Source organism: Mustela erminea, chromosome 14 (assembly GCF_009829155.1).
Source record: "Mustela erminea isolate mMusErm1 chromosome 14, mMusErm1.Pri, whole genome shotgun sequence".
NCBI lineage: Eukaryota > Metazoa > Chordata > Mammalia > Carnivora > Mustelidae > Mustela > Mustela erminea.
The window spans coordinates 19,682,528-19,702,481 of record NC_045627.1 but is presented as its reverse complement, the minus strand read 5'-3'; the positions used below and the strand labels follow the sequence as shown (position 1 = coordinate 19,702,481).

Genomic DNA, 19,954 nt, shown 5'->3' with positions numbered 1-19,954 from the left:
CTCTCACACTCCCTGCTATTCTGGTGTAATTAGCTCTGTTAACAAAGGGCATGCGTAACGGCTTCTGATTCACAGTGTCCATGAGTGCGAAGTATTACTATTCCCGTTCGTGTTATCAAGCTGCACGGACCAAGAAGAATGGCACATCAAGAGCAGAGAAGAAACCACTTTTTAATAGCAAACACCCAAAAGGAAAACACCGGGAAACAAGGACTCGAATAAAGAGCACAATCCTGTTACCACACGGCTGAAAAGCTCAAAGAGAAAATTGAAAACAAAATCCAACCACCTGGACCCACCTGACCTTAAGAAGGACAGAACCCTACAAGCGATTATCAACACATAATCAACTTTCAGAAATGACCGTGTTCACTGGAAAGTGCAGTGAGATCTTTCCTTTTCAAACACCCAGGGAAGGGAAAGAAGAAAGTGCAAAACATTCAGAAAGGATTCTTTCCGGGTAGGGGGTGATAAATGATTTTTTACAAATCTTTTTATAGGTGGGCGCCTGGGTGGCTCAGTGTTGGTTAAAGCCTCTGCCTTTGGCTCGGGTCGTGATCTCGGGGTCCTGGGATTGAGTCTCGCATCAGGCTCTCTGCTCAGTGGGGAGACTGCTTCCCCCTCTCTCTGCCTGCCTCTTTGCCTACTTGTGATCTCTCTCTCTCAAATAAATAAAAACCTTAAAAAAAAGTCTTTATAGGTACTTATTTTCTAACCATTGTTATGATAAAAAAAATATTTAAAAAAATTTTAAGGCATGTTCAACTAATTCAAGGGCATAATGGGGGGAAAAATCAATACAGAAAAAGAGACCTCCTGGTTTTATAATTATTTACTATTGTTTTTGGCTGAGCCATTCTGGTTGAAAACCAGTAAGCGTAAGTAGGAGATTAAGAGAATCAGTAAATAAAAGACCAGAGCTCTCATTCAGTATTTTCTTCTCCTGCCTTTTCAAACCTTTGACTCTTCAAGTGTCCTGATCTGTTTTTAAAAGGTCTCCAAGCCCCTACACTTCCCTTCCACGTTTATTTATCTAAAACCTAATGACATACAAAGGGAGTTAATTCTTGACATCTCATGTGTCTCCCAAACTCAGATTTGAGCTTCAGAAGATGTTTCCCATTTCAGAAACTCTGTATATCTCGATCATCTTAGAACTTCCCAGAATACATTTTGTGTTGCACATAGTTTGGGCCATATCGCATTAGAGAGTCCTTCCTTTTTTTGTTTTCGGCAGCCCATTCTGCTCCATGTTATGCTCAAGCTTCATGGAAAACAGGGTTGGATGCATGCCAGTGGTAAATGCCATGTAAACTGCTAGATTTCTGCCTTAAAGTGTTAAATGACAGTGGAAGGCAGTAAATAGCAGTAATTTCTACAACTCGGGGCAACTGACTTTAGGGAAACCAAGAATTGCTAAATTCAGATGCAGATGAAAGGCCAAGGTTCAGGCGGGGGAAATAAGGAGCTTGAATCTGTCAGGGTGTGCGGGGAAGGCGGGGATTGGGGGGAGACGAAGGATTTCAATCATTCTTGTAACTGTGGCCACCAACGGCATCTTTATCCAGAAAGAACACGGTACATAGAGAAAAGATTCATGTTCTCTCCGGAGGCATTCAAAGGGGACAAACTAATGGGACACCAGAAGTCTTGAAGTTTTAGGCTACACCTTAAGGTAAAAATTCCAGGTGTCATTTGTCTGAAATATTACTTTGGAAGATAATTGACATTTTAAAGGCATGTCCAATAGTTAGATATCTACTGTTCATTTGTCCGAGACCTTGATGCTCTAGGTGCCCACTCAGGGCTGTGCTCACATACCAGAAACACACCCATTTCTCATGGCCATCTTGAGAAGTCAGCCCAGGAGGGAGGACAAGTTGGCTCAGATGACACAGATACTCTTTGCTTTCGCACCGTACAAAGGCTCGCCCCTAAAAGAAGAGCGATCGCCTCACAGCCCCAACATCCCTACCTGTGTTAGGGTTTCGTGGACCACTTCATTCAAAGTGTACATCTGCACAACTTTTCTGGGTAATGGCAATGGCGAAAGGATATAATCAGTCACCCCTCTCCATCCCAGTGCAGCAGCTGCTGCCCATGGGTCCTGTCCCTGCCCTTTAATAAAACCACCTTTTTTGCACCAAAGATGTCTCAAGAGTTCTATCTTGGCCATCGGCTCCAGACCTCACCAACATTCCAAAACTGTATCGTAAGTACATGGAGATATGAAGATAGTTTATCAAGAACTACCACTACTTAAGTATGCAAAAGGCCCTTGGAATTAACTAGAGCTGTGTTATCTAAACTCCCCACCCCCCAAAAAAACCTTTATAAATGCTGAACCCAGGGATAAGAGTAAGAAAGCTGGAAGAGTAAGGGGGTACTAGACAGGGTACCTGGAGACTGTTCCCCCATCTGTAATCAGCAAAATCTATTCATATAAACTCCGTACACAAAAGCACTCAATGCGATTTTGCTTTAGAAGGAAAACAAAAAAAGAATTCAGCCACGAAGATAGTTTGCACAATCCTGTTGGATCCCGTTCAGAAAACTTACAGACAACAATGCTTTCAAGTCAATAAAAAGTTGCCTTCTTACAAGTGGGAGGAATTATGAGGGCATCAAGTACATCCTGTCAGAGGACTATCCTTGAGGGAAAACAAGGCATAAAGAACGCTTAGCTGCAGAAGACACCATCAGGCTTCCTAAGCCTCTACCTTTCCCAGCCCTCTCCTCCCTGCCTTTCTGAGCAGCGGGCACTAATTTCTAGGATCTACTGCTACCTTCACTCAGTTCCTTCAGACCCGGGCAGAAATGAGCAACCCACACACCACACCTCGGAAATGTACATGTCTTAGTTCCAAGCAACTCCCCACATCTTCCTCATCTTCTAATTATGAGACGTTAAGAGATCAGTAACCACCTAGCACTGCTGAGCCTTTCACCGTAAATTTGATCAGTGACCTCCTTCACGGACTATGCAGGACCTTCTCCGCTCTTGGTCCAATGGATTACATGTAACCCAACAAGGAAATACACTCTACTTATTCAGATATCTCCAAACCCCTTATTCTTTAAAAACGCCCATCCACGTTTGTTTTCACCTAATCCAAACTACATTCATGACTTCAAGAAAGAACAACAAAAAATCAAAAGAAACTCTTTTTTTGTTGTTTTCCTACCAACATCTTAGCCTTCAGATTCAATAAATCCAGAAGCCGTTCTTATGAACAACACAGCCCAGCACTCCATGATTTTTTAAATTTTTCCTTGCCTCTCACCTTGCTCTTCTTTTAATTTTACTTCTCACTATTCTTCAAAAGAATATGTTAATATTGGCGCAATGCTGGTAGTCTTCTACTAATGTTGTGTTTCGCTCTTCAAAAGAAAAACACAACCTAAATATCTTAAGTATCTTTTAAATATCTCTGCATGGCAGCAATAAAATAAGGAGGGGGTAAAAAAAAAAAAACCCTAGAATGATGCCCAGAATAATAGTAATTATTATAGTGTCTGTCATTTTTCTTCCTAATACTTCAGTGTTGGCAATTCAATGCAGGGAAGAGTGTGTTGTTTGAAGGTTAATATAAATTAAGCACCTGCAGGGTGTAGATCAGCAGCCCCTGCTTGCATGATTACTTAGAAACGTAGCCAGTCAACAAAAAGCTTCCCGAAAGAAAAGAGGGATGGTAAGATCAACCAGGAAATTGTGAGACTGTTTTTCCTCTAGGGAAATCAAGAGTAAATGTGTTTTTCACGACTCCTTTCTTTTCATAGATTTGTTACGTAAAAGAAAAATAAAATGAGAACATCCTTTATTAAATGTTTTTCAATTGCTGTTTAAATTTTTGTAATTCTTACTTTAAAGAAATTCACAGACTGATATATTCCATAAAAGAGACATGTGACTACTTAGTGATGACTTAAATGTTGTACAGGTTCATCGCATGAGACACTCAAGTATTTTACACTACAAAAACTACATCCCACAACTGGTTCAGATTGTTTGTTATGGGTCTCGAAAGCTTTAAGCTTATGACCCTCTCTTCATTATATCACAGGATTCATCCTTTTGTAACAGATGTACTGAATGTGGGTCCATATGTTCCGGTTTAAAAAATTTAAAACCCTACAATTATAACATGCTGCGACATTTTTTTGTGGAAATAAAGCCTGAAGCTTTAGTTCAGTGGAAATAGTCCTGCGGATGTGTTTGTGTTTAAGGGAGGGACGCCTAGGTGGCTCAGTCATTAAGCGGCTGCCTTCAGCTCAGGTCATGATCCCGGGGTCCTGGGATCGAGTCCCACATGGGGCTCAGCGGGAAGCCTGCTTCTCCCTCTCCCTGCTGCTCCCCCTGCTTGTGCTCTCTGACAAATAAATTAATAAGTAAAATCTTTTAAAAAAAATGTAAAAGCTTATGACAGGAGCAGAGCAAAGCTGTGTCATAGTCACACACCTCCATCTAAGCACACAACTACCGGACGCTTAAACCCAGTTGCTTCAGCAATGAACTGGGGGCAACACCACACCACAGCCAGAGGCGCGGAGCTGAAAGCATCACTCACAGCCTTCAAAGGTTCTCTGCTTTCACTTGTTGCTCCTTTTAAGTACCTATCATAATTTACGGATAGGAATGTTTCCTTTCAAAAATAATAGTAATTATATAACATATAGTACTGACCTACATTACTACTGTGTTTTCTAAATACCTCTTAGCAAATTCTTGAGTAAATTAAGGCACAGGATCCCAAAACATAAACAACCTTTACATCCTGTGAGACCTTTTCTTTTTTCTCTTCTCTTTTTGACTACATCAGTTTCAGTTATTTATTTTTTAACATAAGCTCTATGCCCAACGTGGGACTTGAGCTCATGACCCTGAACTCATCATGCTCTATTAACTGAGCCAGCCAGGCACCCCTGGCGGGAGCTTTTCATGATGCATTCCTTTGCAGAAAATTCTGTAAGAGTAAAGAAGCTACTTAAAAAAAAAAAATAAAAAATAAAAGGTTAAAAAACAGGGGTACCTGGGTGGCTCAGGGGGTTAAAGCCTCTGCCTTCAGCTCAGGTCATGATCTCAGGGTCCTAGGATCGAGTCCCGAGTCGGGCTCTCTGCTCAACAGGGAGTCTGCTTCCCCCTCTCTCTCTGCCTGCCTCTCTGCCTACTTGTGATCTTTCTCTCTGTCGAATACATAAAAAGATTTAAAAAAAAAAAAGTAAAAAATAAATCAGGGTTCCTTGCCCATCCTTACATTTACTATTAAATTATCTGGAACCTTAAAAAATAATATCCCATCAGTTAAAGCCTGACTATTCTCTTGATGTAGAGAATTAATTAATTAATTAAAGGAGAGAGGGAGCATAATTTATCTAGCCACAAGAAGGAATTAAGTCGTATTGCCCTCCTTTGATGAGAAGTATTCCCTTCCTCCCCCCAAAAACAAGGCCAACAAATGCCTATCAACTGAGCCTCATCAATACTGAACTCAATCATTTTTTGGAGGTAGATAAATATAAATCAAATAAATTCCAATTACAACAATTCCCATTAGGACCTGAGAAAAATTCAACCTATAAAAGAAAAACATTGTAGGGGCACCTGGGCAGGCTCAGCCCTCAGAGCATGCAACTCTTTATCTCAGGGTTGTAAACTTGGGACCCCCCCTGTTGGGTGAAGAGGTTACTTAAGAATAAAACCTTAAGGGGCACCCGGGTGGCTCCGTGGGTTAAGCCTCTGCCTTCGGCTCAGGTCATGATCTCAGGGTCCTGGGATCGAGCCCCGCCCCACATGGGGTTCTCTGCTCAGCAGGGAGCCTGCTTCCCTCTCTCTCTGCCTACTTGTGATCTCTGTCTGTCAAACAAACAAACAAAAAAAGAATAAAACCTTAAAAACAACAAAAAAAGTGTAGTTTACTGTTTTTCCTCTTCTCTGAAATTCACTTTTATTTCACTTACTATAGAAAGGAGATGAAATAGCTTTTGTATATGTGTTTGTTAGTCTGTTACGCGGCATCATGGTTTCCTAGTGAATTGATTCCTTTAATAAAGAAATGTATTTTCCAGGGATTACATAACTGGATTTAAGCTACTAATTCCACAGTATTCTCTAATAGACAAATGTGATAAGAACATTTTACTAAAAGGAATATTGTCTAACTCACCAAACAACGGTGCCTATTTCCCCAGGATGGGGACAGACACTGTTTCGTTGTCCAGGATGACAACTCCCAGGCTGTTTTTCTGGATTGTTCTTCTGTAATCGGGGTCCAATTTCTAGTCATCATCAACCTGAATTTACTTTGTTTCTCCTTTCCTTTCAGGATTCTTGGGAGAAGGCATGTGTTAGACTAGGAGAATGCAAAGCTTGCATCTTTTTAATTGGCCTCGAATGCAGAATGGAGACATTCTTATTAGCCTGCTTATCTCCTGCACTTTCCGTGCTGTGGCACAGGGAAAGTGACAGTCCCTGGTCTGTGCTGCTCATTAAAGCCCCAGGTAATAACCGCATATAGAACAAACGTTGGTACAGGCAGATTTCCACTAGTGAATGTAACTTCATCACAAATGATGCTTTATGGAAATAAACAATGATACTTCTTCAAACGTGTCTAACTGCTTACAGCTTCACTCCATTGCCGTCATACTTAAAATTCATAGACACTAGAAGAGCTTGATCTAGAACTCCTTTTTATTAATAAAATAGGCATTGTTTCTTCTGTGCCTTCATTGATAAAAGGTACTGTTTTCATTCGAAGAATTACTTCTAGAGGACACAGTTATTTGAGCAAGAAATGTGACTTAAATCTTTAAATTTCTTTTCCCCATTCTTTAGCGGTTTTTGTTTTGTGTTTTCTTTTTTGGACCACTGACAGATTCTTCTCAATCAAGTTCAGTAACAGGTTTGAAACAAAGCTACGCAGGAATGTACAAGCCATTTTATCGTATAGACTCAGATTTATTTTAAAAAATCCAAAAATAAACCGATAAATACAAACCTTAGATCTTTGTTCTTAAAATAACTATAACAGACTGAAATATCTTAATTAGTCAACATTCCCCCATACAAATATCCTAGGAAAGCTTAGGTAAACTTGAAAGTATTAAAAAGTGAAGGCAGAAAGATATTTTTAGCAGATGTTACTGAAGTCATCACTTTCCTGCAGAATGGACTTCTCGTAGAATGTTTAGGCTCTTTTATGTTAGAATGCGAGTATTTTAGTATCTGAGGAATGTTGAAATACTTACTATAAATAATCTAAGAAAAATAATTATTCAGATATTTTGCTCAACTCAGTTCATTAAAGTCTCACACCACCCCTCTCACCAGACAAATTTTGCAGATAATTTTCTATCATTTCAACTCAATGCTGGTATTGAGAGGTTTTCCTAGAAAGGAAAGGTCTGGGTTTTATTAGAGTCTATTTGAATGAAACTGTTTGAAGAACACACCACTTAAGGTTGGGAAATTTGTGATCTAGACACTCAAAGTAGGAGGAACAGATGTCAATTTTGTATCTTCAAGCAAAAATACCCCCAATTCATGTACAACTGTAGTTGGGAGCAAAGAGGCATAGAAATCAACCTCAAAAAAAAAAAAAAAAAAAAGGAAAAAGAAAAATCCCTATGTAGTTGTGAGACCTGTTTGTGGGGAATTCAGGTAAAACGAGACGACAGCATAAATGTCCTTGCAAACTCACATGCCAGGCATGGGTCACTGGATTCCTCACTCATTGTGAGGCAAATGCCTTTCCATTCTCTTTTTAGGTTTCCAGTAACTTCAATGTTTCCGTGTGTGTGTGTGTGTGTGTGTGTGTGTGTGTGTGAGATTTTAAGAGCCCTGGGCATAGATGCAGTAAGTTGATGCTGCCCTCGCTGTGAGGGTAGTGAATACTGGAACCTCCACCAGAAACGACCTTTTAGGAAGAGAGGACGGTAGCATGCTTCTGATTCAGTATGGGAGTTGAGGAAGCAAGAGTTCTTACTGGATGGATCAGAAGTCCCTAACCTTTGTGGGACTTCAAAACGGATAGTAAAACTCTTTCGGCTATGCAATCCCAAAACATTTAGATAAAATGTGAAATTCAAACACTCATGGAGATGTTTGGTGTTGTGGAAATCAGATATATTTTTTTCCTCCCTGTGGCATCTGGAGGGTGTTTGATGGGCTGGGCCATCCAAGTGGCCATGTTCAAAGACAGCCCAAGAAAACTTGCAGGTGTTTAGAAGAATCTCAAGACATTTGTGACACTTGGTTCCCACAAAATGTTACTTTTATGTATTTAGATATATTCATTCCTCTAAGGGGAAAAAAAAATCAATGGTGCTGTTTTATAAGATAAAAATAGATTCCGAATATAGATTTCCTACACCATTGTATGAGGTTTTCTTTCGAGTCATTATGGTTTCAATTTTAAAATAGTTATTCTTGGTGCTATCGGTTCGCTTTCCCAGTGTTGCCATCATAATCAGTGGTATATATTCATTTACTTCCAGAGGAATGCCAGCTGATCCCTCCCAGATGAAAAAGCGAAGAACTTGTTTCAAACGACTATGGAGACTCTTTCTGTCGAAGCATTATGAACAAGTGTATCCTATTTCACATCATCGATCAATCTATAGCTTTAATAAGAAAACAACTTTTTTAATACCCTAAGTTAAAAAAAAAAAATCCCACAGGTAATAGAATCAGCTTTGCTAGCAGGAAGTCACTGAGATTTATTTATTCATGGCCTGATACAATTTCAAAAGAAGTGCTCTTTTGAACACGAAATGACTCATATACATTGAGGAGCTCTTGAATGTCACCCAGGATTTAGTTACCACTCTGAGATTAAAAATGCATTAAAATGCTCCACGGCTTTCAGGCTGACGAGGGGGAAAGAAAGGAGAGAGGAATGATGAAATAAAGTAGATAATGTTGAGAGAAAGGGGATCACAACCTATGTAAGTGAAAAGAAAGAGGCAGGACACACAAGCCATCCAGTAGGACGGGCAGTCTCCTAGGACTTAGACTATTACACCCAAGTGGCTGAATCCATTTCACAAGTTACTCTAAACGGTCATGACTGGCGAAATGACAGTTAAGAAATGGACAAGAGTCGACAAAATCCTGAATCTTGAGAAATGACTGGATATAAAAAGCCAAATAAGGACATTTTGAAATAGCACACATAATGAGTAAGATAGCACCGCGGGGGGTGGGGGGGAGGCGCGTGGCGGGAGTGTATTATATTCTGTAGTCATTTGGTACAAGCAGCATTCCTAATGGAATCTAATCAGAATTATGCAGTGATCAGCTGGAAAGTTTAATTTAAACATAAATTTAAAGCGGTGCTTAAGGATCATGGTCACAGGTGTAATCTCCCTGGATAGTGTAGGAGACAGGACAAAAGGTCCTGAATAAGAAATAATCCATTATTCACACCTTATAGTTCTTTACAAGACACTCATAGTATCTTGGTAATAGATATTACTCCCTACTCGTGCAGAAACCTCTGAGCATCTATAAATGCAAAGATGGGTCTGCACTCCATCAAGCTTAGAATCTTTTCTCAATACAACCTCCACATCTTAAGTAGGTACTCTGAACACACACACACGCACACGCACACACACTCATGCACAGGCGCCGTTTCTGTGTCTTTGTTAAGAACACGCTCCATTACTCATTTTCCTTGACGTAGATGTTCTGACGTCCCCCAAATGGTTAGGATTATAATTTGCATTCAACACCTACTTCCGTCTCACTGAATGAGATCCAAAGTGTGCGTTTAAATTTATCAAACATGAGTCCGATAGCTACAGCAGATGAGCACCATTTTATATGAACCTAATAAATTTCACAAAGCAAAGCAATCAGCTCATAAAAAAAAAATCTTTGCTGCAATATTCATTAAAATATTTCTTTAATAATTCGAAGCTTCAACAGATGAAGCACATGTTATTACCAACTGTTGACCTTTCTGGAATCATGGTTTTTCATTAGGATTAAATGAGCAGTATACAAGGCTGAAATATTTTAAAATATGCACAATTCACTATTTGCAATTCTGAGAAAGCCTGTTTTAATCAAGATGTGTTATTCTGGCCTTCTGACCTACAAGGAATGTATTTCTCAGAAAAATGCAGACTGATCGCATAATCTGTTTCACTTAATAGTGTCACGATTATTCTTTCTCTTACTGAAGGCACTTTTTACGGGAGTTCAAGTTGTGGCAGCTTCTGTTACGCTTCACAGGGCTTCGTTCTTCTTTGAGCTGTGTAATTAAGTGATCACATAAAATAAAAACCAGGTGGGACCGGTCATTCAAAAGAGTTTTGTGCTTTCAAAGATCAAGACTCAAATGTCAAGTAGAACTCATCCTCGGGGTGCCCCAACAGCAACTGAGGTCCCAGGGACTGACTTCAATGAGTAAAAAGGTGATTCACTAACAAGGCACAAAGGACAACTTCTGGGATGCTGGCTGGCCACATGTTTACAACCCAAGGTTCAGGGTCATATCGGTATCCAAAGGCCACACTTCGGAGAAAAAGAACCCCGATATACAAAACATTCAAAGGCATCCAGCTAAAACTAATTGATAACCTGTCATTTCTGCCAAAAGGAATTTTTTTTTAAATAACAAAACCTAATCAAAATGATTTGTGATTGCCATCATCTACAAAATTATGGGTCAGAAGATCATTTCCCAACATGAAATACAGCTGCCGAAAGACGCAATGGACCTTCCACTGTTGGCTTTTGCATTCAGCTCTGTTTGTTACATGCTCATTCCCCCCGCCAGAATCAGGAAGGAGTACTTAAAACAACCACTTCACCCACCCCGCAAGGACTGCAGCTGTTTCTACTGAGTAATAAAAGTTGCTGGAGAAATCATATATACACATACATGTAAAATTAGGGAAACAAGCTGCTTTATTGCCCCGATTTAAAATAAGCTCAATCAGTAGAAAAGAAAAATACTATAATATACAGCTTGATGAACAGCTGAAGACAAGAATATCCTCCGACACGATTTTAGAATTCAGGCTGTATCTCGCTCAATGATGTTTGAATGAGATGAAGGACATTTCTCCTTTAAATTTTTTCTAAACCACTGAATGAACACATGGAATTTATGGGAGAATGTAACCCAGAATAGACAGATTTGTATAACTTCCTTAAGTATTAGCATGAGACTTTAAAGGCAGAAAAGGAAAGGTCTCCGCCGCTATTCCGTTTATAAAGTTGTAACATATTGTAAATCATCATCGATAAGAAGTCTAAGTTAAAAGAACAACTTCCGTGAGTCAGTGATAAAATTTAAGTTCTGCAGAACAGATTGTTAACCCTCCCTGACAAGGGCAAACCAATATATTAACCACAGCGCACGGTAAGAATTAAAATATCGATTCACGAAATCACGAAGATGAGATCCAGAGGCATGGTGATCAGTATCTCAAAGGTCCAAGGCAAAAGATATCAAAGTATTGGCAAAATAAGAAAACAGTCTTACTTTTGACGGTCGCCGTCCGGGTACAGTTGTAAAGAATCGCCAGCTCGCCGAACACTTTCCCTGGACCCATGGTACAGAGCTTCACACCTTCTTTCGTAACCTCAACCTTACCATCTAAAACGAAGAGACAACACCATTATAAATGTCTGCCATGCTTCATTTCACTTGTTGCATTTTCAATATGCAATAAAACTCTCTTTAACCCTCTTTAAAACTGCAAAGCAATTACCAAGGAAGACCAAGCCATCATCCAGATGCTAGGCAAGAAATGGCAATAAATCACGTGGGTTCAGAAGTCCCATCTCTCTTTAAATTAATCACCAATAAGGGATGCCTGGGTAGCTCAGTCAGTTGGGTGTCTGCCTCCGGCTGGGGTCACGATCCCAGGGTCCAGGAATCGAGCCCTGAATCAGGCTTCCTGCTCAGTGGGGACTCTGCTTCTCCCTCTCCCTCAGCCTGCTGCTCCCCCTGCTTATGCCTATGCCCCCTCTGTCAAATAAATGAATAAAATCTTAAAAAAAAAAAAAAACACCGATAAGATCTGAAGTAAGACTGAAAGAGAGCCCCAGGAAAAGGCAAAAAGGTAAACATGTGTTTGTACAAATATGATATAAGAAAACTATGGTGATTCCCATTTTAATGTTATTTTGAATCTGAGAGAAAACTTGAGTAAGTGGGCAGTTTTTCTACAGCACACTTCATATGTGGAAATTCTCATTTGGGTAAAGCACAGCTATTACAGGAAAGGAGATTACTTGGACCCTTGGGCACTGCCTAATTGCAGCTCATGGTATCTTTTATTTTTAAGCATCTTATCTGACTTGGGCACGACTGTTTTATCTGCTTCCCAGTCCCACAACACTGGCCATAAGGAAAAATAAACTAGGAGGGTTGTGGGGGAAAGAGACATTAGGACCCTTTACGTTCCACAAAGGGCTTGGAAAACGAAATGCTAAGGAAGGAAAGAGCCAAGGACACAACCGCGTTACAGGTTGTTGCCTAGGAGGAAGGCAAATGCTACCCGTGATGGAAATAAAAAATAGGTTTTTAAAAAAGGTACAGCTATATACACTAGGAATTCCCTTACCTCACACAGTGGGTGGTAGGGTAGGAAATAAATGGGCAACACAATCTATTCTAGACTAATAGCCCCCTCCCCACTTCTATTATTCTTCCAAGTAACTTATCCACATCTATGGTAGAACCTTCTGGTGGGCTTTAGCAAGCGAATGAATGAAAAGAGCTAATGTTACCAGGCTCTCTCCAAACTTCAGAACTACATGCATCGACTTCATAATTGTTCTTGTATCTACCTGTTTTCCTGTAATATTTAACTTTTTAGAGTTTGGGCTTTAAATATACTCCTACTTTAAGAAAAAAACAAAAACAAAATCAACCTAGTTTCAACTAAGCAATAACATCTGTAAAATAACAGGGTCAATGTGCTAATTTCTTCAAATACCTATTGAGATAAACAATATCAAAAACATTTGGGAAAAGTGTAATCCATGTCCCAGTCATGTGAGGTCAGCCCTTCAGAGAATATTGTTCTTTTGAACCTGAAAAACATTTCATGTAAATGCTATCAGTGGAGAGAGAATCCTGCAGTAATTAGGACAAAATTTCACATAAGATCTATTCACTCCTCTTGAACTGTGTGTGTGTGTGTGTGTGTGTGTGTGTGTGTGTGTACCTCCTCTTGGTATAAAGAAGTTACTCAGGAATGAACAAATACGACAATTCTACAAGTTTGGACATACTTTCCTAGGCATGTTTGGCCACTCAAAATTTGGTCTAGCTCTGCCATGCTCTATTTCTTGACTGCAGAAAACCAAACTCTTTCTCATGGTAGGTACATCAATACCAGCGCAGTAAATCCATATTTTCATAAGCCACAGATGTTCCCCTCCCTTCCGAGGGTAAGCCTGTTCCCTTACAAATTTCATCTGCTACTTGAGAATGAGAAACAGGCTCAGAACTTAATGTAGTTAGGTTTCTAAGTCATTAGAAGTCAGACCAGGAGTTAAATTCTGGTTTTCTTATCTGTTCCTTATGAGTCTTGTGACCTTGGGCGAGTTATTTATATCTTTAAGCCTTGGTTTCTTCATTAATAAAATAGATGAAAGAAAAGCACATATCTCCTCAGGTGGTTGATAAAATGAAATGATTAAAACAGGGTCAATGCTGAGCGTGATCCCTGGTTTACAACAAACGGTCAATGAATACCAGCTCTTATTACTGGTCTTATTTTTATTATATTTCTTATCTAAAAGGAGGGAGGGCTTACTGGAACCTACTGAAACACAGGATTTCATTATCTATTCCAGAAACCAATGCAGTCTGTGTAGGTTAGTAGGCTTGTGTTTATTTTTAAATGGAAAAAGTATTTGTTTCAGATTCTCTACTGGCAAAAATGGAAATGAAAAAAGTATTTGTTTCAGATTCTCTACTGTTTGAGAACTTTTGGGCTCCAATCAATATCATACCCAAAGAAGACAATGGCCTTTCAAGAAGTCACACTGATCTGCTCTTTGTGCTCTTTCCCACTTGGCCACGTGCAGGCAACATTTGACAAGCATTGCTTTAGCAAGTACCGTATTTTGGGGCAGACTCCTCAAAATGACCAAGAATGACAAAGTTACAACTTTCCCATGGATTACAACATTTTTTTGGACTTGAAGCTCTAGCTTCAATGATATTGAAGGAGCTAAGAGCAAAATGAGCAATGCCTAAAGAACTTCCACACGTAGGTGATTTTGTACCAATTCTCTTGTGTACTGGTTCTCTATCTCTCCTTGGGTCCTGTAGCTGGAAGACTTCTGTGGAAAGAAACCCATAGGAGGATCAAGATGCTACAAAGAATCCTGCTGGAAAGCTTGGCCATTAGGGCTTCTCAACTAATAAGAGACAAGAAACACAGCATTCTCATTTCTAGCTCAGTGGTTTCTGAAAAGACATCTGTGGACCTGCCACATCAAAGCTAATTAATGAAATGTAGATATTCCCCACTCTGGGAAATTGTAACTCCACAATGACCACTGTACTTGATCCTGGTGCCCTTTATGTCTCTGAAAAACCAGGCTCAGAGCAGTGATTGATTTCAACTAATAGGGAACCTTGAAACTGATCATGTTTCCTTTGAGATATGACGTCTAGAAAGCTCACAGCCAGAATTATCTAAGACTCTGGGGTTGGAAATGTGGGCACAAATGCATTTCTGGTTCCAACTCATTTTCCTGATCTTATTTTGTATTTGCCTAATTTGTTCCTGTCTCACTCATTTTTTAAAAAGAGGGGGTATGAATAATTATATATATGTACAGATGGATATAAAGATAGGTATAAATAAGTCTATATATGATAAATATGCATATATATGAATAATTAGTTCTGGTAACAGAAGGTCATAATCCATATTAATTAGAATAACAAAAAAAATTTAAGAAGAGATTTACTGGAGCAGATTGTGTTTGAGAAATTGAAATTTGCATGTAAAACATCTTTTCCAGGTTAAGTTAAATACTACAAGTTCAGTATATTCACAATAGCCCAGGAAGGAAGGAATCTAATCACATATCATAGAAAGTGGTACAGGAAGCACTTTTTTTTTTTAAAGAGACAGAAATCCTAATATTTTATTTTATTTTTTTTAAGATTTTTAAAAAAAATTATTTATCTGACAGGCAGAGAGACAGGCAGAGAGAGGAGGAAGCAGTCTCCCCACTGAGCAGAGAGCCCGATGCGGGGCTGGATCCCAGGACCCTGGGATCACGACCCAAGCCGAAGACAGAGGCTTTAACCCACTGAGCCACCCAGGCGCCCTGTACTTTTTTTTTTTTTTTTTTTTTTTAATGATCAGAAGTATCTAAATGGTAAACAAAAACGCAGTGTTCGTAAAATGTTACTCTGAGTCACAGCGTGACCACTTTTCCTTCCTTCTACCTACTGTGTGGGTGGAATAAGTAATTCAGGGAGGCACAATCCTCTGGGTGCTAAAAAGTTAGGTACACACACAGCATTAACCAGAGAGTTGTTTCAAAGACATTTGCAAACGTTCTGATTTCCAAGAGCCCAGGAATGCAAGTTATTGATGTGAAGCGTGAATTTGGTTAAGCTCGTTCACTGTGCCACACAGCAACCCTGAAGCAAAATTAGAAGTGATCACCCATTTACAAATGACTTCCAAGCAATGATTTTCCAAGTGTGTGGTCTGCCTATGAAACCCAAGGAGAAGACCAGCACAAGCTTGCTTCATACACTCCTCCTTTGAAGTATTAGGGCCTCGAAGCCACTCCCCTCATCTCGGATTCCCCTTCCCCCTGCCCTTTTTTCCACTCTCTGGCTACCTTTGAGGTTTGGTTTAAATTGACTTATCTTCATAGAAAATAGGTAGGGCTATGTGTTTATTTTGGTGGTGAGGGGAACAAGGTGAGGAAAGACATATAGGGAAAAAGTCATGTAGGCTCAAAATACAGCATGCTTTTGCCAGAGGCATCTACCAACCTCAGAAAGAACCATGCTTGGAGGTTTTTATATAATTATAATTTGCTATTAACTTCAGGAGTGCACACTGATGAATTTACTTCAGGTCAGCATGGATTAATGTAACTTCGACTTCTCTTAAAGAAATTACAGAGATTCATTAGCATTTATTTGTGACTGCTTAATACTTTAATTTTCAAATATGTTAAATTCCAAATCAAAGATCTTTTTTTCCTTCAGGAGTAGCAGAAAGGCATTTTCAGAACATCCTAGTAAAGTTCTAGACTTTTCCATTAGTTTCCCTAACTGAACTAGACAGTGACTAGGGGCTATCAGAGCTGTTATTTGGGGAACTAATGACCATCTAAAATGTGGCAAACATCCTGCCTTTGTTCTTTTTATTTGCTTTTGCTTTTAAAAAACATATATGAAATCATGTTGGCATCATTTTCACTATGCACTCTTCCCACGTAAAAAAGAAATATCCAGATCATTTTTATTTGGATTTTGCAAGACTGTTATTGTTTCCAAGAGAGGTGTTGGAACAGTCGGCTAATACAAGATTTCATGGTGACAGTTTCACTCAGCTCTTATCACCCCTGCAATTAGTATGATCAATTGAAAGTTTTATCATAGTACCTTGAATGTATTGCTCTTAAGGATTTTATTTATTTGAGAGTGAACGCATGAGTTGGGTGGGGGAGGGGCAGAAGGAGAAACAACCTGGGATCATGACCTGAGTCCAAGGCAGATGCTTAACCAGCTGAGCCACACAGGACCCCCCTTGTATTTTTTTATTTTACTTCAGGTACCATATGCCCATTGGTGATGGAAGGGGCTGAGTCCTAAGTCCTGACACTTGCCACCTTGATCAAAAATCAGCCCACCTCCTGTTTTTTTGGCATTATGGTTCATTTAGCACCCTTGGGAGATGCTAAGTATGAAGAGATCCAATTCAAAGAATCTATACTTCTCTCTTTCATAAGAATTAGTAGGCCCGATACATAAAAGAAATGGAGTTTACAAGGAGACCCTGAATCACCTGGCTTTGTTCATCTTTCTGGGTTTCTCACTAACCTGTGGTTTTGTGCCGTAAGGACTTTCACGATAAGGCAAATCAGCTTAGAGATTTATTACTGGCCGGCAGAACTAGGGTGGCGGGCGATAACCTAATCATGAACACTCTGTGCTTCGTTCCAGTAACCTTGGTTGGAACATTCAGGACAACCTGACTGGCCATCACAGGCAGACAGGTATTCTATCAGTGGTCCCATCTGGACAAGACCCACCATCTCTTCCGTCCTCCCATCTGTCTGCCCACACCTTCATGATTTGGTAGGTTTGAGTCCACAGCGGGTATGTTATGAATTCTCTCCGATGGGTTCCTGTAGTTGCTAAATTCCACGGGAATATCCAGCACATGATGGTTGAGCTGGTCCCCACCAGCAGGGGTGTATTTCCTCTAGGAAATCAGGCTTGCTTACGGATAGGTGCTTTTCCCTTCTTTCAGTTTTATTAAGATGTAAGTGGCATAGAGCACTGTGTAAATTTAAGGTCTATAGAAGGATGCTTTTACTAATATAGAATGCTAAGTCATTACCACAATAAATTTAGTTAATATTCATCATCTCACAGAGATTAAAAAAAAAATTTCCCCCTTTAGGAAATATGAGACTTCTTAAGCCCACTTTCTGCTTTCCTAATGGATTAGGGATACCAGGAGGTCTGACTTGCCTCCTAGGGCTATTTTAAGTTGGGGTTATTTCGCGTGGGGAAGAAAGCAGAAGTAGCTAAGGCTGCCATGGGCTACCAGGAAAACCCATCCAATTGCCAGGGACAGATTATATTCTTAGATATTTCCTTCAAACCTGTAATTCACTTAGCTAGGTCTTTTCTCAGCCATCATAAGAAGGAAAAAGACAGCCTCACCAGGAAATTTGAGTTTGTTACTGAATTAAAGAATGACAGTAGGTCAGCACCTTATCCGTTTCCCCTTCAAGATTGCTTTCAAATCCAAATAGGTAATGGTCTCCCTGGACCTAAACCCTTGCTCCTTGAAGGAGGTCTTAATCTGATGACTGAAAATCATTCTTTGGCCATTGAATGAAAGCCAGTGAGAAACTGCCCTGTTTCAGCACAATATATTTCTTCCAAAGTATGCACTACCCATTTTTCGTTAGGGATTTTGCTTATTAGTTTTCTCTTGGGGGACAGAACGGGGAGAGAAGGGTTTGTTGCTGTTGTTTTCTTTTTTCCCCCTAAACTATTTGTGCTATAGTTTCTTTGACCATCAGGTTCTTATACTACTTTGGTTAGGACCAAGCTTCCCATTCAAAGAAGTCACTTTTCTTTGATATCGTCATAGCAAAAATTCTTCCAGGGAGCACAAGATTACTAGTTACCAAATGGAATAAGACAGAGTCTGAGGTTTAAGAGGCTTGATGAAGATATAGGAGGGAAGACCTTTGTTTCTTCTTCAATTAGGCAAATCTGACTTCCTTTCCGGTCATGACTGCTATAAATACCCTTGACACAATTTTTTCATTACACTAAATTACAACAGATCGATATATATTTGGAATATAAAATAAGATCATCATAGTTACCATTGGGAATGAGAGGATCAGAAACAAAAATGAGGTGTCCAGCACAAAGAACCCGACTATCTGACTTATGGGGAGAGAGAGAGAGAGAGAAAGAGGGAACATCCAGACACTTGAACTTCATGTTTGTTTGTTTCTACCTCTGCGATCATAGGGCACATATTTACAAAGGAAACCTATATGAGGAAACAGACTAAAATGTAAGCAATCTGGATCTACAGAATCCTCTGAATCATCAAAGTGGAAATGTGGAATGAACAATTCACATCGCAGCATTTCTGCCCTTGGAGATATTTAAGGAGAGAGCAAACAGAAATGATCGTAGACGGGTCAACCACTCATCTGCTATGAACAGCATTCTGGAAGGATTTCACAAGCATCCTAAGTCCATAATCTTTATACACGCTGTGTTTTAAAACCCAAGCACTTTAAGGGACACAAAAAGCACTAGATGAATGTCTGTGGACTAACTTCAATTTCCAGTGATAAGAAAATGAGGACAGAGGACAGATAGACACACGCTAGAAAGAATGAGCGGACTGCTCTTTCCCTGAGTCAATGAGAGTTGAACAGATAATTTGTCTTAATTAAGTCAAGTTTATTAAGCTGAATGCCACCAATACATAATGCATTCTTGCTCTATCATTTCTATAATTCATGAGCACCTGCAATTAGCCTCAAAAATTAATGACCAGTTCTGTAGTTCCTAAACACAGGCACATAGCAAATTTACCACTAACACCATCAGAATTGTAGGCACCATCATGTTTTTGTTTTGTTTTAATATTAAGCTTGGGAGAGTCCACTGCACGTCAGTAGCTCTCCGTTGGGGGTGATTTTGTCCCCAGGGAATATTTGGCAATGTCAGGGAACAATTTTTGCTGTCACAACTCGGGGGCAGGGTTTCCTACTGGCTTCCAGTTGGAGGAAGCCGGGAATGTGGCTAAACATCCTAGAATGCCCAAGCAGGCCCCATAACAAAGCACCATCCAGCCCCAAGTGAGAGCCGTGCCCACAATGCGGAGAATACCCGACTTAATCCATGCTGTACAATATACACTCTACATGTAAAGGGAAATTTTTCACTTCCGCTATTTGTTATTTAACCTCCACCAGATGTAAATTGCATGCTGAAAAAAAAGGTTAACACCAGGTTACAATACTGAAGCAAACCGCACTGGCCCTGGATTGAATCAAGCCACAAAGCTATTTACTGAATATTTCTCCCCAGCAGATGTCATCTGAAATAGACGTACAGAACATTTGGAAGCAAGACTATCCTACTGAGGCTAGAGGCAGACTTTTCCAGACACACTTGAGAAGAGGAGTGCCGGGTGGGGCACAGGCTGGCTGGGGATCTTGAAGAAATGA

At 39.8% G+C, this 19,954-nt stretch overlaps 1 protein-coding gene across 2 annotated transcripts in view; it reads right to left on the bottom strand.

Annotated features, from left to right (window-relative positions):
- The window catches only part of PRKG1 (protein kinase cGMP-dependent 1), a 1,242,789-nt gene that overhangs the window by 763,854 nt on the left and 458,981 nt on the right, over positions 1-19,954 (bottom strand). For both annotated transcript variants that reach the window (XM_032312294.1, XM_032312293.1), the window contains exon 3: positions 11,499-11,612. In XM_032312294.1, the coding sequence (XP_032168185.1) occupies positions 11,499-11,612 (114 nt within the window). The remainder of the gene's footprint in view (positions 1-11,498; positions 11,613-19,954) is intronic.